Here is a 22,186-nt window from a genome sequence, read left to right as displayed (position 1 = left end):
GGACTTTAGTGGAGGAATAGATAAATATAGTACCGGTAAATATAACATGAATTAGCAGAGGAGAGATGCCATAAAAAGAGGCTTTTTAGCTAGCAGAATTGAGAAAGCTACTTGGAAGAGGTGACCTTCAAACTGGATGGATAGAATGCCCACAGGTGGAGATGGGAGGATGGGAGATGATTCCAGTGGCAGCAAAGATCCTGTTGATCTGCTGAGGGCAGGGAGTGTGCAGGCCACTCTACAACAAATTCTCCTTCACCTCAAATCCCATCCCCCATCGGTCCCTGGATGAAAGGAGACTCACCATTGTTGACTCCCCAGCCACTGGCCTTCCCAGCCTGATCAACAGGTGTATGGGAGCTCGGCCCTCCTCCTTCTCCTCCCTCACCGCCGGGAGCTAGCTAGGCAGGGGCGGGGCCCTAGCTTTCTCCTCCAGGGAGCCTTCAAGGCTTCGTCCTGGTTCCCCAGGGACCATCCAACCCCACCCGCGGTGCCAGCAAAAGAGCAGAAATTCAGAGAGAGTTGCAAAAAAGAAGGAAGAGAAGTGAGATAGAGAAAGAGAGGGAGGGAAAAAGGAGAGAGAGGAAATCGAGAGCAGACGGTGAGACAGAGCCGTTAGTGAAGCAGAGCAGAGAGGGCACAGCGGCAGGGGCACAGCGGGGAGGGGCACAGAGTGAAGAGGAGCACCGAGCGGAGAGGAAAGCGAGGCAGGGCTGCGGAGAGGGACAGAGCGCGGAGAGAGGGAGGAGGGGACCTGGCTACAGCGGGCGAATCCTCCGAGGCTTCCTGCCTGGCAGGAACCAGAGGCGCTGGCCCGGCTCCCCGTGCCCTCTGCCTCCCGCCGCCTCCCGCCGCCGCTCCTCTTCAGCGTTCACCCCGCGTCCGCAGCCCCGGCCCCCGGCCGCAAACTCCAACGGGGCCCCCGGGAGCCCTAGAGAGCGCCGAGGGAGTCCGGGGCGCGGACGGGGGGCGCGCCTAGCCCGGGCCCAGGGGGCGTGCGCCTGAGCCTGGCCCCGCTGCTCGGGCCGCCTGGCCGCCCGGAGCTGGGGCCGTGGTGGCGGCGGAGTGGCGCTGCCCAGCCCGGGAGACATGAGCGGCCAGCCTTGCCCCGGACGGAAGGAGGACGGCCGTTCGCCGCTCGGCCCGTGATGGGCTCCTGCGTCTCCCGAGGTGAGGACGCTCTGAGGCCGGAGGGCTGGGTCCGAGGAGACCTTGGAAAGTAGGGGAGGGGGGATCGTGAGCGAAAACACGTCTCTTTGGGGTCTCCATTCCTCTCCCTCCCACCCAAGGACAGGGACTTGTTTATCTCGGGCCGCTGGGCACGGGGGCGCTGCCCCCAAGAGGGCCAGGACGTCCCCCTCCTCAGTGGAGATTTCCAGGTGACAATCCTCGACTCCCCCCGGGAGCAGCCGTCCAGCCTCTGAGTGCAGGCGCCCCAGGCAGGGGGAGGGCTCCAGGGAGGCTGGTATGGTGCCCGACGCAGCGGGCGTTCTCGGAGGAGAAAGCTGAGGTCACACCCTCCCTTCAGTGATCGGACCCCGGGGACCGAAGCTGACAGCGGGATTGGGGGCTAGTCCCCTGGCTCTGGTAAGCTTGTTCTCCACCCCCACCCCCCATCCTTTTTACCACCTCCCCTTTCTGTCTCTCCCCCCACCCCTCCCCAGCAGACATACACGCACACACCAACGTCCAGCCCCCAGCCCCAGCCTGACCCCTTTCCTGGGAGTGGAGAGTACTGCAAGTCTGAAAAGCTTCTTGCTCCAGCATTGCCTCTGGGGTATGGTGGACAGCCAGGGGTGGCTGCACCCTCTGCCTGGCACGAGGTTCAGTTAAGATACAGTCATTGTGGATTCTGGCTCAGCACCTTTTCTGGGACCCCTTCCTGCCCTCTCTGACTCATCCTCCCCAGGTTTTCCCAAGGGTCTGATTCCCTTCCTCTAAATCTCATCTTGGAAAGGTTGATAAGGGTTTAATTGAGGGCTCTCACCCCACTCCTTCCTAGACCTCCAGTTATCAGAAAGAAAGAAGCTCCCCTTCTCCCTCCCCACTCCAACCTTAAGTCCCAAGAACTCCCTTGCTTCTTTTTAAAAACACAAAAGCTAGTCTTTCCCCCAAACCATTTTAAATAGCAGTTTCTGTGGCCTTCTGTGAACCCAGGACAATATGGGGAGGAGAAGGCAAGATTAAGGGAAAGGGACTTCTTATTCCATAAAGGCAAGAAGGAGCTTGTTCTCTGGGTACAGCCTCCAGTGTGTGTGTGTGTGTGTGTGTGTGTGTGTGTGTGTGTGTGTGTGTGTGTGTGTGTGTGTGTGTGTATAGAGGGGATGGAGATTCTTCCCTAAGAGCTCAGAGACCCAGTCTGACTGCGGGAAGATAAGTGGAGTTCTTTATGGAGGCAGCGAGATGGATGAAATGACCTCCAAAGGTCCTCAGCCTCTAGGAGTCTTCAAATGATGCTCTCATTCTACCCACCCTCATTTTCTATGCCTCACAGTCCTTTACATCGGTCAGTTGAACCAGTCAGTTATCAATCAATCATTTCAGTCAAAGCAGATCCCTTAGTCTAATGTCTGGATTGTCATTAAAGTATTATTATGCGGCCCATTGTCATCCCTGGGGTTCTGATCAACACAGCAGCTTTTCTGGCTTCCAGAGTGACCCTTCTCTCTCTCTTTCCTTTCTCTTTGCCTCCTCTCCTACCCCCTTCTCTTCTCTTCCCTTCCCTTCCCTTCCCTTCCCTTCCCTTCCCTTCCCTTCCCTTCCTTTTCCTTCCCTTCCCTTCCCTTTCATTCCATTCCCTTCCCTTCCCCTTGAAGCAAGGTTTCCAGGGTAACAACATCACTGGGCTAGTTTCTTAGGGCCAGCTTCCTAAGTCATCATGTCCTTCCCCACCCCCTCTCCTATCCTACTTATGGGCACCAGGGGAACAGATCTTTGCTTGGGAAAAGCTTTGGCCACCATGGGGTGACAGATGCAGGAGAAGCCCAAAGATACCTGATGCAAGGCTGCATTCCACAGGAGGCTTAAGAGAGGACCCTGACCCATGCCTGAACTCCCCAGGACCATCCTTGTGGTGTGTGCTGGGGCTGACCACACCAGGAACCCTCTCTCCCCTCCTTGATTTTCTTCCCAGCAAAATCTGGTTCCTGTGAACACCGAAAGTAATGGGGCAAGGAGAAGGAGGTCACTGAGGGAAGGATACACAGCCCAAAGGATGGGAAAGGCTTGTTTAAGAGGAATGAAGCCTGCTTGAATCCTAATCCTGAGTTTGACTAAGCTATGTGACCTTAGGCAAGTCATTTGAATTTCATTATACCTGAGTTTTCTCATAAGTACAATGAGATTAATAATACATGTCTTTACCTTCCTCATGGAGCTGTTGAGAGGCTCAAATGAAATGAGTGCAAAGCACATTGCAAGCTTTGAAATATAAGTTTTTTTCACTTAGTGATGGATATATACTGGATCTTAGGAATGTTCGGGGGGCAGACAGAACAGCTGACAAGTCTACTGAGCAACAATGGACTGAAAGACTCACTCCCTGACAATTGATTGACAGATTGACATCTGACACCCTCCCTGACAACTGAAAGCACTAACACCTCACTCAATGACAGACAACTGGTCAACTAGTGAATGAATGATTCACTTACTCCCTCTTGATGTTAGATTGGGAGCCATGAGTCCTGAGTTCAAATCCTGACTCTTCTGTTTACTGCTTTAAGCAAGTCTTTTTACCATTCTGATTTCCCTTTTGGTCCAGGCCCCACTCTAGCCCCAGACATTTTGTAGTCCAGCCTTGGACTACTACAAAAACAGTTGGCCTTGTTTTTTCAGAGTTCTCCTGGGGTCAGCCTAGGTCAGGGGGAAACTATCCATTCGCATACCACATCATAAACACAAAATCAGAACCAGTCACCACCTCCTTCCCCTGTCTGTCTCCCCAGCCAACTAGTATTTTAGTGTGATGGACTAAGGTTGTCCAGGGTTGTCTCTGAGTGGGACATACTAAGAGTGACCAGGTGTGACTACTATAAAGTATGTCTATTACTGTGGAAGGCTAGGGCTGGCCAGGTATGCTAGGTATAGGACATGCCTATGTGAAGACAACAGATCTTAGTTTGTCTATGATAGTTTGTCTGTAATAGACTAGGGGTATCAAGTGTGACAGGTATGAGGTAATGTCTAGTGAGTGTGATAGGCTGAAGATGGCCAGGTGAGACAGACTCATGAATGAGGGGGACCAACATGACCTCAATTTTGTACAAGGATGGGCATTTAGGAGAGCAAAGTTCTTCAAGCACAGCCAAGCCTAGGGATTTCTTAGCCCAAGTTTGGACTTTTCCCAAGGATCCAGGGCACTAGTGAATTGCCTTAATTTGCGTCCTTGAGATCCTACATCCCTCTCTCTGGCTTCCCCATTCCTCTGAACGACCCCCTTCCATCTTCTCTATGACCTCCCTATCCTTCTCACTATACCAGCACCTCTACGTTTTTCTCCCCATCCTCTGTACTGATCCCTCCATCTCTATACTGAGGTCCTGTTATCTCACTGAGCCAGCCCAGTAAGGCCCAGTAAGTCCCATCCTCTCCAAGGTCCACATCTTCCTTCCTGACATCTGTACCAAGCTCCCATGCCATCACTGACCTTTCCCAGTCTTATTGAACCCTCATTCTCACTGACCTCCCCATCTTCTTTAGTAAATATTCCTGCCTTCACTGATGTCCCCTACTTCCTCACTGAACCCTGTCACTCTCCCCATTCTATCACTGAAACCCTATCTTCACGGCAGGGGCAATCACAAGGCTCCATCACTTCAAAGGCCTCAGCCCTGGGGTTCTCATGTGCATTGAACTAAAACTAATCTCTATCCCAGGTCACCTTATACCTGCTGCACCCTCCTCAAGGCCTAACCTGAGAAACAGGGTTGTCAGTTACTTTTCCTGTCACCTGGACAAAGATCCGACACTGAGTTGAGGTAGCCTACCCTGTGACTGGGGCCCTCTGCCCTCCTGCTAAGACAGTTTAGTCCAGGCCTCCACAGAGGGCTCCCTGGTCTCTGGGTTATATTCTGTAACAGCAGACGACCATCTGCTATCAGGAGGGATGTGGATGAGAAACTGTAGGATGGAAACAAAAAGCAGAGATGACTTTCCAGTTGTCTTTCTGTGTATGTTCATGAATGTTTAAAGTATTGAAGGGTGTTTCCAGAACAAGTTTTGCCCACCATGAGGGATAGGGCAGATGTTACAGACAATCAGAAGAACCATTGCAAATAGATTCCCAGTAAGTGAAAAGTCATGTTTAATCTCAGTCAAACCTCTTTGATTTGGATTTCCCTGATCAACACTGAATCACTGAACACTAGTGATGGGAGAAGACTTAGAACATGGAATGTCATGGCTGGGAGGGCCCTTAGAACATAGAATGTCCGAGTTGGAAGGGGCCCTAGAACACAGACTGTCAGAGAGGGGAGGAACCTTAGAACACAGACTGTCAGAGAGAGGAGGGAACTTAGAATATTGAATGTCAAAGCTGGGAGGGCCCTTAGAACCCAGAATGTTGGAACTGGGATGGCCCTAGGATAGAGAATATAAAGGTTGGAAAAAGTCCCTTAGAACACACAATATTAGAGCCAAAAGATCCGTTAGAACACAAAACGACAAATTTGGAAGGGACCTTATCATATCAAAAAATGGAAGAGACTTCAGAACACAGAATGTCAGGCCTGTGAGGGTCCTTAGAACAGAATGTCAAACTAGTTTTGGACCCTAGAACATAGAATTTTGGAAGTGGAAGGAACCTTAGTGTTTTTCCCATTTTACAGATGGGCAAGAGCTGAAGAGGCTGGCCCAGAACCCGGGTCTCTGCTTTCAACAATTTGGACCAGGGTGGAAAATGTATTCTAGGCATGAAATACCTTCCCTACGCTTAGTGGAAGAGGGGGAAATGATGGTGAGGGAGAAGGGGAAAGGAAATGATGTTTCCCAAATGGATGTGCAGTATAGATAGATAGATAGATAGATAGATAGATAGATAGATAGATAGATAGATAGATAGAGAGATAGATAGATAGATAGATGTATATGTATATATGTATATATATTTTTTTTGAGAGAGAGAGAATGAATAAGTTTAGTTTATTTAACAGAATGACCCATTCTTGGATGCTTTGGAAGCACCTCCCGGCTTCAGGCTCCTTGGATCTGTAGTCACTTAATCAGGTCACCTCAGGAGCTCTCCTCTTTGGTACTTTTTCAGTCTACAAGTACTTCCTTTTTTTCCCAAGTAATCAATAATTCATATTTGTCACAGATTCAGATTGGTTTACCTGCCATCCCCAATTATCTGTCCCCAACTGCTTCTAATTAAGGATTAGTGAAGTATTATAGGGGGTTTCACTTTCCCTAATGTGAGGGGCTTGGTCTAGATGGGGTGGGGCAGCAAATTACAATCTGCAAGCTAGATCCAGCCCAGCCTATTTTAGGATGACCAGTGGCTAAGAAGGATTTTTATATTTTAAAATAAATTTTGATTATATTTAAAAATAGAAAATATTTTGAATTTATGTATGTACAATGTATCTTAAAATATAAACATATTCTTAGTTCTTCAGGAGGTATAAAAACAGATAGTGGACAGGACTTGGCTCCTAAGCAGTAGTTTGTGGGCTCTCTGGGCTAGAAAATCTCAAAGTTCCCTCCCAGGTCTCACACTGTGTGTTTATAACAGCCTAGGGATAGCAGGGTTAACAAGCTTAAGATACATCTATGTGAATGTGACAGGGTAAAAGTGACAAGGTTGCATCTAGTTCAAACATTCTGTGTTCTAAGACCCTCCCTGCTCTGACATTCTGTGTGGTAAGACCCCTCCCAATTCTGCCATTCTGTGTTCTAAGGGTCCTCCCAGCTATGACATTCCATGTTCTAAGGGTCTTCCCAGCTCTGACATTCAGTGTTCTAAGGGCCGTTCCAGTTCTGACATTTAGTGTTCTAAGGCCCCTGACAAATATGTTCTATATTTTAAGATTTTTTTTTCCTGACTTAGATATTCTCTGATCCTTTGTATATGCTAGGTAACATTTATTTGATACACAGTGGCAGATATTGCAGAAAGGTAGTCCAGTAATAGTGCAAATTGGCTGCAGGTCATCCCCAAGGTAGCCTATGGAAAACAGTTACCTATGTTTCTCCCTACCCTTCCACCCAAGAAGCTGAGCCTCCCTTCCCTCTCCATGCCAGTTTAGGTGGGATTGGTCTTTCCACTGAGCATGGAGGTACACTGAAGCCCCAAGCAGGCTACAAACAAAGCAGATTTTTGTCATCTTGCCAGGGATCACAATGAGAACCTGGAGTTCCTCCCATCTTGAGAGGAGACCAATAAGTTTCAGAGTCTCCCTTCTCCCAACTCTTTCCTTAGAAGTCCCCAGTCCAGTGAGGAATACACTCCCTACCCTTGAAGAATCTTCATTTGATAGGAGAAACCCAGTTTCTGACCTCCTAAACTGAGTTGGAGAAACAGAGCATATCACACATACTCTAGGAAATGCCAATAAGAACATTAATAACATTCATTCTTGTAGCGCAAACTGAATCCTCAAGTGTTGGTACGATGGACTTAAATCAGGTTAATCCAAGGAAACTTCATGAAGGTGGTGAATTTAAAGGAGATGAGGGAGGTTTTCTTGGCAAAGAATCCATGAGGTTTTCTTGGCAAAGACACTGGAGTGATTTGCCAATTCTTTCTCCGGTGTGTCCCCATTTTACAGATAAAGAACTGAGGCAAATAGGGGTTAAGTGATTTGCCCAGGGTCACTCAGCTGGCAAGTGTCTGAGGCCGGATTTGAACTCAGGTCTTCCTGACTCCAGACCTGTACTCTGTCCACTGTGCCACCTAGCTGCCCCAGTATGGTTTATAGAAGGAACCAAAAATATGCTAATGTGAATATGTTAATAATACCTGACATTTCTATAAAACTTTTAAGGTTTACAAAGTGATGTGCAGTCAGACATCTCATTTGAGCCTCATGGCAATGATGTGGGAGTCAGTGCTACAGGCATCATCATCCCCATTGTATAGATGACAAAATGGAGGCTCTTAAAGGTGAAATGATTTGTCCAAGGCTGTATAGCTAATTGCTGTCCAAAGCCAGATTTGAACCCAAATCTGTCCTTGTTCTATAACCCTAACAGATTTAGAGAGGAGGGGAAATGAAAGGATGGGTATCTGCTGCTGCAGAAAACAGAGCCAAAGGTTCTGAAAAGCAATAGAAGCTGTACAATCACTCTAAAAATATCTCTTCTCGAGGGCTAGGGAAGATTGGTAACAGCCAGGCTGTTCTCAGCCAAGCCGCCACACCAGGCTGGGTCTCTGCACCTGTGGCGGTGACTCACCGGGCAGAGGGAGGAGGCAGTATCTTCTCTCTCTTACTTGAGGGGGGGGGGGAAGCTGGGGGAAGAGGAGGGCACACATTGGCCCCATTGTGCAGAAATGGAGACTGAGGTCTGAGAGAGAGGAAAGGGATTTGACCAACTCTCACGGGGATGGTACAAAGGCATCTCAAACACAGAAGTGTGGCTATCTTTCCTTAGGACTGATGTCCTAGGACCTGTTAGAATAATCAAGATAGGGGACCATGAGTGACACTGAGCTTCTTGGTGAAAACAGAAAACATAGGGCAGGGGAAGGGAGGCAGAAGACCGAGATTCAGATCCTAGCTTTAGTATTTTCTCAGCATTCAGACTAATGCCTTGTACATTATAGGTTGTTGACTTAAATTTTAATAGTGTGACCTTAGGGTTGGATGAGATGATCCCTTCAAACTCAGAGATTTTGTAAGTGAACTGAACAGGGATGAAAAAGGAGGTCTTTCCACTGTGTGACTTTGGGAGGTATTTCTTCTCTCTGACCTTCTGATGTAAGGGATGTAAGATGCAGACTTAATATGAGCCCTCCCTGCCTGCCCCATAAAGACTGTGAAGTCTTTAGATGGAAACAGCTCCTTGAGATGCCCAAAGGAACTGAGCTGAGTCAGGAACAGGGTGAGAGCTGTAAACTATTCAAATATTATCTAGGGGGAGGGTGACCAGTAACTCTCCATCTCCCCGATCATTCCAGAAGAGAAGTGAGCTGAAGTTACCAAAGAAAGGTTTTGGTTAGACACACAGCAAGAAAATGTTTGACTAGACACAAGGAGGAACTTCCCCAGTGCTAGAGATCATATTATACTTCAACAAATGTACTGAGGAAAGAAATAGCATCTTCCCTCTCTAGCTTCTTTATCAACTGGAGAGAAACTGCCCACTTTGATGCAGAAGGATACAAGACATGACCTCTAAGTGCCCCCAGGAAGCAAACCAGTTTTAATTCTTTTTTTTTGAGGGGAGGAAGGAGAGTTATTCATTTGGCATGAATTTATTAAGTACCTACTATGTGCCAGTCATCTTACTAAGTGTTAGGGATATAAAGAAATGCAAATAGCAGATTGAGGAGTCAGGTTTTGACCTCAGGATCAGGGTAAACCAAGAGTCTAGGAAAGGGGTCTGTAGTTACTGGTTTAGATCTGCCAGGGGATGCAGAGGTCCAGAGTTCAAATCTCATAGTCTATTAGTAACTACATGAATGACCTTAATCAAGTCACTACCCTGCTCTGGGTCTCAGGTGCTTCAATGGATGCCAAGATCTTTTTTTACTTCTAAAGCCTTTAGAGAATAGGGGAGATGCTGCTAGAGATCCAGGCGTTCCTTGTCACTAATCTCACAGAGGACAGAGCTGACCCATCCTGGGGGAGGGGGCCCTGAGCTATGCTCCTGCCTCCATCCCCTCTCTCCATCCTTCTCAGGCTGTGTTTTTCCAATGGCCAGTGACGTGGTTGGTTTGGTCCCAGCTGGGGAAGGAGGAGCCTGTGACTCCACCCAAGCCTGGTTCATTACCTGATGTCTCTATGGCAACCACGGGTGACATCACAAGGACCCAAGTCCTGAGGGGGAGAAGGAGGCAGGAGGTAACCAGCTGTAGGCTTGGACCCTGGAGAGGAGATATAGGAATGGGAAACCAAACTGGGGAGGGACCAAGAAAGGCAGCATGGTGGAAAGAATCCTCCCTAGTGGAATGGATTGAGCATTTGGCTTGGAAGCAGATGACCTGGGTTCCCACTCTGCTGCTAACTGGCTATGTGGGCAAGTCACAGCTCTTGGAGCCTCAGTTTTTCCATCATTAAAATGGAACCAACCCCAGGTGGCTCCTCTGACACTTCCATCTTGTCTCTCCCTGCCCTAGCCCTCAACACTAAGAGGCAAGGTAGGGTGTTGTTGTAGGATTAGTGACGGCCCCACGTAAAAGGATGCAAGCATTTTTTAACATCTTTCAGTAGATATGTGGAGGGCTCATCAATATTCTTATTCATCTTTAGAGTTCAGTCTCTGTGAAGGTGAGGTCATAAAATATCAGAGCCTGGAGGACCCTGAAGACATCGAGTGCTAAAAACACAGAATGTCGGAGCTGAGAAAGACCTCAGAATACAGAATGTCAGAGCTGGGAGGGCCTTAGAACAGAGAATGTCAGAGCTGGGAGGGCCTTAGAACACAGAATGTCAGAGCTGGGAGGGCCTTAGAACACAGAATGTCAGAGCTGGGAGGGCCTTAGAACACAGGATGTCAGAGCTGGGAGGACCCTTAGAACATAGGATGCCAGGCCTGGGAGGGCCCTTAGAGAAGAACCCTTGATTTAGAGACTGATGGATGGAGAATTTGAATCCTGTTCTTCCACTTACTGTAACCTGTGTGTTCTTGGACAGGTCACTGAACTTCTGGGCCTCCCTCAGTCTCCTATGCCCCTTTCCTTCTCTCCTTGGAGCTGGATGGCCTCTGCATTTTACAGAGGAAAAAATGAAGAGCAAGGGAGGAAAAGTGACTGCTCAGAGGCTTTGAATCTGGGTCGTCTGCCTGGTTCTAGTGCGGCCTCTCACCATCCCACACATCGTCTCTCCCCCATCTCTTCAGATGGGCTGTACTTGTAGGGCACTTAAAGGCACAGTACCTGGTACATATACAGCAGGTGTTTAATAAATGCTTTGTATCTTCCCTAAAAACACCCACTTCTAGGTTGTATATGACCTGTTAAATGCAGGTGTTCCTGACCCCTGCCCGTTCCTCTGAGAAACCTTTAACTCAGCTGTTTTTCTCAGCCTGCTTGATGGCTCTAGGTCTTACTGGGGTGAATTTGGGGGATATTTGGCCCAGCAGATTGGGCTCTGCCCCAGGGCATCAAGATTCACCCCAGGGAAGGAAAGGATAGCTAGGGTCTGGGATGAGTCCCCATAAGAAACCTCCTACCCATTCTCCTAACTGAGCATATGCCCAGCTGTGCCCATCAGTGCCCTGGGCAGGGCTGAGTGACCCTTCAGTGAGTCACTCCTAATGAAAGATATCTCTGGGCACAGTGGCACTCCTCCTTCCTCGAATAGTAAGAGGGCAAACTGAAACCCGGGCCTATCATCCTATCTTCCTATTCCTCAGGTGCTCAGAGGCCCTTCCCTTCTCATCATCTCAAGATGAGTCAACAGCCCCAAAAGCTGATGCTGACCTTAGGGTGAATTAAGAGAAGCTTTGTGTCCCAGATGAGGGAGGACATGGGTCATCTGTTCTCCCTCCTGGTCAGACAGTCTGGGGGATTGTGCCATGATCTACATGTAGGAAGAACACTGTCCATCCAGAGGAGGACTGCTGGGATGGGGAAAGGAAGAAAGATTACATCAAATCAAAATTGGAAGGAACTGGGCATATTTACCCTTGAGAAGAGAAGGCTCTTCAATATTTTGAAATGTTGTCATGAAAAGGAAGAATTAGCTTTTTTTTCTTCTTGGGCCCCAGCTGGCAGAATTGAGATGGTTGGGGATATGTTGCCAAGAGGCAGATTTCAGCTTGATAAAGATGGGAAACATTTCCTGACACTTAGAGATTCCCCAAAGTGGAATGTGCTGGGGGCAGTGGGTTCACTTACACTCGAGATCTTTAAGAAGAGACTGGGTGGCTATTGATAAGGGCTGTTGAAGCAGGGCCTCTTAGTCCACCTGGGGGAAGGAGGAAGGCTCTATAATGGTTGAGGACCCTGCCCCTTCCAAGAGTCTATGAATCTCTCTCTCTCTCTCTCTCTCCATCCTTTCTGGGGATAGAGCAGCCTTGGAAAGGTCAAAATTCCCTGAACTGGCCAGGTGCCAGGGCAGCATCTAATGGTACAGGCTGCCTTCAAGGAAAGAGATTAAATTAGGGGCAGGGTCCAATTTAGGATATTCCTTGAGGTCAGATCCCTGGTGCAGTCCTTCCTGGGAGCAGCAGGAAGCCAGAAGGAGAATTCAGACACTATCTTTGACTATCCCCTCCCCACACACACACACTCCTTCTGGGGCAGATCTGGCCTCAGACACTTCCTAGCTGTGTGACCCTGGACAAGTCATTTCACCCTGTTTGCCTCAGTTTCCTCACCTGTAAAATGAGCTGGAGAAGGAAATAGCAAACCCCTCCAGTATCTTTACCAAGAAAACCTCAAATGGGGACACAAAGAGTTGGACATGACTGAAAACATCTGAAGAACAACAGCCATTCCTTCCCTGTCTAACAGAGTCCCTCTTCCTCCACCTCAACCCTTTTTCTTTAGCTCATGCTCTTTCTTCTTCCAGAATTGTTCACAAGTGCCCACAAGGACTGCGCTCTGCCCAGGAACATAGATTGCCCAGCCCCAGACCTGCCCTCTGACTGCCTTCCCTCTGCTGCTCCAGATCATGCCACCAATAAGGTAAATGACACCCCTACATTCCTCCAACCCACCCCAATTTGCCTGTATGCCCAGACTACACCTGGACCACTATTTCTTCCCTAAAGAGGATACCATTGCAATTGGGAACCCTTCTGATCCTCTGCCAACCTTGAGGATTCTACAATAGATTCAGACTCTCTACATCTGTGGTGTTTGAGGCAGAGCCAGAGGATCTGGTTTCAAATCCTGACTCTGCTGTGGGCTTGCTATCTGATGTCAGCATCCTTATATGTAAAATAAAGGACAAGTTCTTGGTATGGCACCTTGGAAAGTATGCTCCATTTGGATCTAGAGAAACTGAGTTCAAACCCTTGATTTTGCTTCCTGAATTCAAATCCTCCCTTAGATACTAACTATCTGTGTAATCCTGGGAAAGGTGAGCACCAGGAGCTAGGGGGACCAGCACAAGACCTCTTTCAGAAGGTGGGATTTGAGTTGCCTGATGGTCTCTTGGAAACTTGGTCTGCCTCAATCCTCTTTTTCATCCCAATTTAGGAAAAACAAATGGATTTCTGTTGGGATCCCTGGCAGGTCAGTTGACTTGCCCCAATTTCCCCCCACCAAGCCCTTACCCCATGCCTGGCCCTTTGGCATGCTGTCAATCATCTATGTTCCTTGTTGAGTCCTGTGGGAAAAGCTGGGGCAGAGGGGACAAGGTGGGACCTTGATATCCCAAACCTGGACTATCCCCTCCCAGGCATCTCTTTCCATGGTGCTGGCCCAGTGTCTGAGATTGGCACAGGAGGAGGGGAGGATGTTGTCTGACTAGGGGCACTGGCCACTGACCCTCCTTTTTCTTCCGCTTTCAGAAATGCTTCCGGCCACCCAATGGCTTCCTGTCGAATTCCAAGTCCTGCTCTAGTAACTACAATGTGGCCGCCTTAGCCACCTCATCCCTGGTGGGTACGTACAGACCCAGAGCCTAGCCTAGGACAGATGGCACAAAACTGAATTCTAAAGATACCCTGCTGAAGGAGACAGACACTTCCTAGACAAGCAGGGCTGCTCATACTATTCATAGATTGTTGTTTACCCTTCATTCTTGAAGATGACCGTGACAACAGGAAAGTGATGCTGTGCCTTGCAATGAATTGGATTTAAGTGATGCAGGGCTGTGGAAAATCACCAGCCTCACTTTCTCCTCCAGAGCCATCTGGGTTCAGTGACTATATATAGATGCCTCACTGGCCAGTTCCAGGCGGGCAGTGCAACTCCTCTCCTTTCTCCTCCCCTTCTCTCTTCTCCTCTCCTCCTTCTTTTCCCTCTGTCCACATAGAGGGCCATACCCTTCTGTGAGGGTGTTCTGCCCAAAGGAATGCATATTTTGATCACTGAAAGCTAGAAAGATATCTTGGGGTTCACAGGCTATATTTTTTCTTAAGAACCAAGCCTTAAACCCAAATCACTCTGGCTTTCACTGATTGACCAACAACAGGTCCCAGTCTAAGCCCCACTTGGTCATTGTTTGGGCCCTGATGGCCAAGAATGAATGTAAATAGAAGTTATTTCTGTTTTGACCAGAAACTCTGAGGGTCTTCCCCTCCCAGATTGAATTTTAAGGTAACAGGCCATTTTTTGCCTCATTTCTTACCTAGCCATAATCCCTGAATGGATGTTGCCTCAGTCAAAATGAGACCTGGAAAGATCTTAGCTTAAAAAGGTCAAGATCTCCCAGTGTATGGGGCCATCTCCAGTTGTCCTGATCTGTATCTGGAAAACTGGACCCAGATTCCTCCAGAGGAGAAAGTGAGGCTGGTGACTTTGCATAGCCCTGCCTCACTTAAATCCAATTTGCTTACAAGTCATGGCATCATCTTCCAACAACAAATCAGCAGGAGAGGGGTCATAGAGTGGGACTAAGCTAGAAAGGAGTTTATCTGGTAGATGCTGCCACAGATAGGCAACTTCCTATTTTGCCTCATTATTCTTTCTGCCTAGGTGCTAAACTCAATTGTTCCAATTATTCTGAGGCAAAGCTAAACTAAGTATTAAGCTTAATTTTTTCTAGCTCTCTGTAAATTTTGGTGCCCTAAGTCAAAGTCCCAGTTGCCCCACCCTAGGGATGGCTCTGTACAGATCTTTTTCTGGACCTACTATCTTCTATAATCCTCTCCCAGGGATCACACCCTAGAAGATCTGGTTCATGAGGCTGACCCTCCAACAGTAATTTATCAAGTGTCTACTATGAGCCAGGCACTGTACTAAGGGGTGCATTTAAAAGGGTAAGGGTATTTCATGCAGGGGCAAAGACAAAGAAGTAGGAATGAACCATGTCGTACCTGTTGGGGAAAGAAGGGGAACTAAGCTGGACAAAACATGGAGATGTAGAAGGCATGAGAGGCAGCCTTCCCTCCTTCTCACACCAGGGGCTGGCTTATTCCTGCCACTGTCCTTTGCTCATGCTGTTTTCTCTGCCTGGAATACCCTCTCCATTATCCTTTCTCTCTCTACCCTTCAAGACTCTGTTTAAGCTCTGCCTCCTCCAGGGAGACTTTCTCAACTACCCTCATCATCAGCAATCTCTCTCCTCCAAGAGGAAACATGATGTGGTAGAAAGGACCCTGGATGGAGGAACAGAACTGGAATCCTGCTCATACTCCTTCCTAACTGTGTAATCTTGAGCAAATCACCTTACTATTCATGAATCTGAGTTTCCCCATCTATAAGATGGGGCATTGGGCCCAGCAATTTCTAAGGTCCCTTCCAGCACTAAGTCTATGAATTCCTACAGAACTGACTGATTCCTGTGAACAAGAAGTTGTATGAGGATCCATTAATAGATACTGCTGCCAATCAAGAATGCAGAGCTATGATAAAAACCAGTTTATTGTGTATACAAAAATCAGTGAAACCTGAGCAGCAGTATCAGCAACCATATATAGGTTTTGGTTACATAAGTAGGATGGGAACAGTGGAATTTCAAAGAGTAAACAAGAGAAGATGATGATTTACAGATAAAAGAACAGATGGAGGAAGGGGAAGGTCTGAATCAGGTAAAACAAGGTATGAGCCAGATAACAGCTACAGTAGCTGTAGCTGATATTTCAAGCTGTAAATCTGCAAACAGACAACGCAGGAACTAACCAGATAACAGTAGGGCTATAGCTGATGTCTCAGCTTGATTTTATGCTCTAGCTATTTTACGTGACCTGCCCATCTTAAAGAAATTATGATTAAGAAAGTTAAGCCAGAAGTTCTCTTACCACACTACTCTATATGATCTAGTATACAACATGCAACATTTTTGCATTTTTTTGATGGTGGTACAAGGCAGTACAGGTTCAAGAAGCCTGGTTCTGTTGGTAGAAGACCTGACTTCAAATTCCACCTCTGGGACTTACTACCTGTGTATGACCATGGGCAAATCCCCTTCCCTTCCTGGGGTCCATGTTCTCATTTATTAAATGAGTGGCTGAGACAAGATAGCCTCTGACATCCTCAAAACTCCAGATCTGTGATCCATGATCTAGCGGGCATCAGTGCATAGGTGAGAATAGGAGGAGTGGACAACTGACTCAGCTTCTCCACGTGCCCAGGTGTTGTGCAGAGCATCAAGGACCACATCACGAAGCCCACAGCCATGGCTCGGGGCCGAGTAGCCCACCTGATTGAGTGGAAAGGCTGGAGCGCCCAGCAGTCAGGGTGGGATCCATCGCCAGCAGAGGAGGAACATTACAGCTACCTCCCTGATGAGCTTCGGGAGGCCCGATTTGCCGCAGGTCAGTGGGAGCAGTGGGTTGAGGAAATGGTGAAGTCAAAGAGCAAAGGTTGAGGTTCCATGGAGCCCTCAGATGACATACTTCTTCCCCAAGGGGAGACTGGAGTGGAAGAAGCATTGGACATGATCAGAGGACCTAGATTCAAATCCTGACTGTCCCTCTCATCTCCCTCTCCATCTCATCCCAGTGCTCTTGGTCCTGAACAAGATCCTTAGCCTTAACGAGCCTCAGTTTCCTCATCTACCAAATGGGAATAATCATAACTAAGTTACCAACCTTACAGGGTTGTTAGGAAACAAGTGTTATGTAAACTTGACAGCAATATGGAAATATCAACAATTATTATCAGATGGGTGCCAGACCACTGGATGGACATCAGATCATTTTGGGGCATAGGATTGGCACCCATAGAATGAGCACTAGACCATTAGGTGTGCATAGTATTATTGGGTGAATAAGTATTAGACCATCAGATTAGCAGAACATCATTAAGTGAGCCTTGAACCATTATAAGGGCATAAGATCATTTTGTGGGCATAGGGTGGTTAGATGAGAGCATTGGGTGGTTGGAATAAGATTTTTCCTGGGCACTGAATCATTGAATCAGAATAAAATCATTAGGTGGGCACTAGACCATAGAGTAGATATAGGTTTGCTAACTGGGAATTAGACCATTGGATCATTGGATAGAGACTGGATGGAGATCATTGGATAGACATGGGAAAGAGTCTAAAGAGATGGCTACTCTACCAGTCTCCATCCATTGAATCTACCCATTGCAGCTACCAGGGGGATGTAGGGTAGTGTCTGCCACCAACTCCAGTCTATGTCTCTCTTTCTCAATACAGGTGTTGCCGAACAGTTTGCCATCACTGAGGCCACACTGAGTGCCTGGTCCTCAATAGAAGATGAGGAGCTGTGCCATGCAGAGAGTTCCCAGGATGTCATCGCCCTACAAGGTATGTTCCCCTGGGCGGGGGTGGGGAAACAAAAGGAGAGAAGGTGAACGAGTCAATTTAATTAAATGCAGAAAGAATTTATAAGTGCCAGGCATTGTGCTAAATAGTCCATAGACAAAAAGGAAATTGTCTCTGATCTCACAATCTAATGGAAAGGAGAAATAACGTACACATAGATAAGAAAAGACAAGCAACAACTATACATGTGTATATACATACGTAATTTTGTAATGGAGAGATAAGTTATAGAGATTAGAACAGGCCTTTGGGGTTGTTATTTGTTTCAATCATGTCAGACTCTTCATGACCCTATTTGGGGTTTTCTTGCAAGAGATACTGGAGTGGTTTGCTATTTCCTTCCATAGCTCATTTTACAAATGAGGAAACTGAGGCAAACAATGTGAAGTGACTTGCCCAGGGTCACACAGCTAGTAAGTGTCTGAGGTCAGATTTGAACTAAGATTTTCCTGACTCTAGGCTCAGTGCTCTGTCCACTATGTCACCTAGCTGCCCCCAGAACTGGTGATAGTGAATATGAAAAAAGTATCAAACGTTTTATAAATATCCAATAATCATATTCTACGTGAAGAACTGGTGATTTCATCAGAGCTTGCATTCTGGCCTGTTACTCGGACAGATTATAACAACTCCTTCCCCCAACCCCTATGCCTTGGTAGACAGTATTCATGAGTCACTGGGTCTAAAAGAATCCCCATCCCCCAGTGACCAGCCCTCTGATGATGTGTATCTCACAGCTGAGTGGACTCTCCCATATTTGTCATGGTTCCAACTTGCTCAACGGTGCCAAGGCCCACACGCCATTGGCAAAGCCCTAGAGAGCTCAGGGTCACCTCCATACCCCCAGGAGACATGAGAGGAGGGTCGGCTGAAGATGATTATGGGATGAGATCATTGACAAGGATTTTTTTTAAAAAGCACTGTCTGCATGTCCTCTACCCTAATGCCCTGTGGATCCTCTCATTAGAAATGTCCCCTTTATGAATGGATGAGAGAGTTGTTAGTAACAACAGAACAGGGAGTGACATTGGGAGACAGCACCAACCTTGGGTGCCAATTCACCCTGCAGGATGGGGCCAGAAGTTGTCAATGGGCCACAAGCAAGGACCAGAGCAGCCCTTCCCCTAAGTGGGGAGGGCAGGAGGATCAGGGCTAGTGGGGATCAGGGGAAGGAAGAGAAGAGACTGTGTGAGAAAAAGGGAGGGTGAGAGCACAGGAACGTGTCATAGTCGGAGTTCTACTCTTGGAATTTTCCATTGACCAAGCATTACACCATCCCTGTCCAGTCAGAGTGGATGCTAAGGAGCAAGGCTAGGTTAGTGGAAAGAGCTTGGCCTCACTCTACCTTTTCACCTCCATTATGCATTATTCTCATGCACTCATCGGTCCAGTCAAACTGGTCTCATACACAGGGTCTGGGGTGTAATGAAGCTCAAAGGAAATTATGGGTGTAGAGCACCTTACAAACCTTGACATGCTGTTATAGTACCAGTTTATCATTATACTATCAGCTAGGTTCTTAGACCTCTGGGTCTGGAAGCAGGAAGACCAGAGTTCAAATCAAGACTCAGACACTTATTAGCTGTGTAACCTTGGGCAAGTCACTCTGCCTCAGTTTCCTCAACTGTAGAATGAAGGTAATAATAGCAACTGTCTCTCAGAGCACTGGATCGCGATAGCAGCTACCTCTTAGGGTTGTTGTGAGGTTCAAATGGGATAATATTTGTCAAGGGCTTAGCACAGAACCTGGCACACAGTACATAAATGCTTATTACCTTCCTATTTTTATCATTAATGATAATGGGCTTCCAAGTCTGGTGATGACTTCATCTCCTGAGCCTTCTGTTCACTCCTGCTGAGCTCAAGCAAGATTTATAGAAGGATATAGGAGTGATAGGAGTGATACAAAATGATATAGATAAACATCTGGTAAATGTTTAACAACCAGACTGGGGGATGGGGGGTTTGGGGTGGGAAGGGAGGAAGGAAGGAAGGTTAGAGAAGAATGGATGCAAATCCTGTTAAGTTTAATCTGAATCATTAACACTTTCTCCATCACTTTCGTAAGTCTGGAAATCAACAATGCAATAAATCATCCTGATTGGTGGGAGTTGCTGATTTCTGAGGTGTTGATTTTCACACTGAAAATTTCACAATGGGTCTAGCAAGTCAGAGCTGGCTCCTGCCCTGGGATGTACCAAGAGTCTTAGAACAGTTTTTCTGTGTGATGCTACCTTCTGAATCATATGAGAAACATTCAGTTGGGATTAGTTGAGTCCAGTTTTACTAGATTCTGAAGCTTAGGAAGTTGGAGGTGAAGATAACAATCTCTTAGAGCATTGAATGGCAATAGTGTCTGCTAAAATGGTGGCATCCGTATATATATAGGAAACACCTTGTACATCACCTTGCAACTCCCATCTCTGGGCCTTTGCACTCACTTTCCTCCATGCCAGGTGCCTTTCCCTTGTCATGTCCCTAGTTTCCTTCAAAGCTTAGCCCAGGCACTACCTTTTTCCCACAGGTCATTCTTTAACCTCCATCTTGCAGCTGCTAACACCTCCATGACAAAAATCACCTTGTATTTGTTTTCTGTAAAAGCTTACAAGTGTTGGACATGTTGTCTCCCTCGTTAGAAAGTAACCATCTCGAGGGCAGGAATTGTGTGAAGTTTGTCTTTGTTTTTGCGACTTCAGAGGTGACTACTACCGAGCTTGCAGATTGATTGATTGGGCTTGGAGTCAGAATACATAGTTTATTTAGCTTTCTGGCTCTGATATCTGGTGTTACTGTGGTTCACTTAGCCACAGTCCTTCCTAGACTCGTAGAATCATAGATGGAGAGCTAGAAGGAACCTTAGAGGTCATCTAATCTGTCAAAACAGATAGGGAAACTGAGGCAAAGAGAGGTCATGTCATTTGCCCAGAGCCACATCACAAACAAGGAGATTGGGGAAAGGGAAGGGGGTCCCACCTGAGGCACAAAGGCAGGGAGGGGTCAGGGCCCAATCCTAACTCTCATCTCCTTGGCTTCTAGACCTCGGGAGCATCTATCTGCAGGACAGCCTCCTTAATGGACCCTTGCTGGATGGTAGCCTCCAGGCCTTCTCCTCATCACTCTCCTCATCACTCCCTGCCCCTGGCCTGCCTGCTGAGAGTTGGGACTCCCCTGAGGAACAGTCTACAGCGGGACCATGGCCTCCCAGCCCTGAAAAGCAGCTCCTGTTGCTGCAGCAAGAAGAACTAGACGCGAGGGAGGACCAAACCCAAGATGAGTCCAGGACCCAGCTCCACAGCTCTCTCCGCTATGTGGACAGCAGCTCCCTGTCAGAGGATGAGGTCTTCTATAACTGAGGCCGGGCCCTAGGCTGGCACTGGGCTAGGCCAGAGAAAGACACCAGCGGGAAGAAGGAGGATCAGGGGCCACTCCTTTCCTCACTAACCCCATTGACTTCCCTGCCCTGATGCTCATACCATGCCAAGGGGTGCCACCAGGGGCCTGCTTGCCCCTATCACTTGTGGCTCAGGACCAAAAGGCATCAGAGTTCCCAATGTCTAGAGCTGAGGGCTGCTCCCCTCTAGTACAAGGATTCATTCCTCTCTTTGGGTCCTCTGATATTTGGATGAGAGTCAGGCACCAGGTAGGCATGGGGCCATGGTGGAGTCATTAAGATTCCTTAGGAAACCAATTGGTGCCTCAGTTTACCCCTTTCTTCAATGGGAGCCATATCTCCCCAGCACTTTCCTTTCCCTTTCTCTTTGAAAGGTAAGGTTGGGAGAAGCTGGCTCACAAGTCTTCTAGATGCCTCTCCTTCCCACAGCCTCTGACTTTCTTAGCCCTTCCTTGGGGCCAAGCCAAATACTGAGCTCTGTGACATCAAGACTTACCCCTGAGAAGCCTCCCTGTCACCCCCTTAGTGGGGGCATGGAGGGCACTGGAAGGTAGAAAGGGATTGAGTGAGGTGTGTGAACCCCAGGGTTCCTTTCTCAGTCTCCCCTCCATATCTCACACCTCTACCAAGGACTAGGGGAAGCTCTCTCTCACCCCTCACTCCCTCTATGCTCCCCCAGCCCTCCTATGAGATGGTGACTCCCTGCCCTGGCAGCTAATGGCCCCCTTCTTGTCACTGTGACCATCTGTCCATCCTCACACTGTAGCACTTCCTGGACACCCCAGGGATTGACTCCCAACTTACTGGAGATCCTTCCCTGACATGGCCCAACAGGGCCCCTTTGGTGGACAGTCTTCCTCTCTCTCTCTCTCTCTCTCCACCCAATCCCTCCCCTTCCCCTACCCTCATGTTCTCTGAAGACATTAAAGTGGTGGGTTTGCCCAGTAGCTAATATCTCCTTCTCTTGGGGGTGGGAGGATGGCAATTCTTGGGTCCCTAGCTCCACCAGAACCTCCATATAGACACTGCAGAAACCTTTTCAGGGAGCCAGCCTTGGCCAGAGTTGTAATTTACTCTGATAACCAACCCACAGAAGCTCTATTTCCTTGTGTGTGAGCTGCACTCTGGACACTGCCTTCTTAGACCCATTTTCATTTCATCAGTAAGTCACAGACAAGGGCAAAGCTCTTCCATCTTCCAAGGTCAGAGATCCATACTGCTGAAATGAAAACCACTGGAAACCCAGAATTTCACTTTAATTTTCCCTAGCCCGAGACTTTGGGGG

The 22,186-nt window shown here is 47.8% G+C and overlaps 1 protein-coding gene across 5 annotated transcripts; it reads left to right on the top strand.

Moving 5' to 3' along the window:
• Positions 1-410: 410 nt before the first annotated feature.
• Positions 411-21,848, top strand: FAM131C (family with sequence similarity 131 member C). 5 transcript variants are annotated; one of them, XM_072609004.1, is made up of 7 exons: positions 411-1,170; positions 12,678-12,793; positions 13,310-13,345; positions 13,624-13,717; positions 16,351-16,533; positions 17,382-17,492; positions 20,547-21,848. In XM_072609004.1, the coding sequence occupies exons 1-7, from the start codon at positions 1,149-1,151 to the stop codon at positions 20,861-20,863; spliced, it is 879 nt and encodes a 292-aa protein (XP_072465105.1). In that variant the 5' UTR covers positions 411-1,148; the 3' UTR covers positions 20,864-21,848. The 5 variants fall into 5 exon arrangements, with proteins under 5 accessions (XP_072465105.1, XP_072465107.1, XP_072465106.1 ...); XM_072609006.1 differs by lacking the exon at positions 411-1,170 and adding an exon at positions 1,198-1,587; XM_072609002.1 differs by lacking the exon at positions 411-1,170 and adding an exon at positions 8,533-11,056.
• The last annotated feature ends 338 nt before the right edge of the window (positions 21,849-22,186 follow it).

Source organism: Notamacropus eugenii, chromosome 5 (genome assembly GCF_028372415.1).
Source record: "Notamacropus eugenii isolate mMacEug1 chromosome 5, mMacEug1.pri_v2, whole genome shotgun sequence".
In the NCBI taxonomy this organism is placed as follows: domain Eukaryota; kingdom Metazoa; phylum Chordata; class Mammalia; order Diprotodontia; family Macropodidae; genus Notamacropus; species Notamacropus eugenii.
This window is presented reverse-complemented; position numbering and strand designations above follow the sequence as displayed.

Bases quoted from the DNA above. Each gene is read 5' to 3' on its own strand.
- FAM131C (XM_072609002.1), top strand. From the start codon at position 11,002: ATGGGCTGTACTTGTAGGGCACTTAAAGGCACAGTACCTGGTACATAT. The intron at 11,057-12,677 runs GTGTTTAATAAA...TTCTTCTTCCAG, and splicing joins ACCTGGTACATATACAGCAG to AATTGTTCACAAGTGCCCAC. The intron at 13,346-13,623 runs GTCAGTTGACTT...TTCCGCTTTCAG, and splicing joins TCTGTTGGGATCCCTGGCAG to AAATGCTTCCGGCCACCCAA.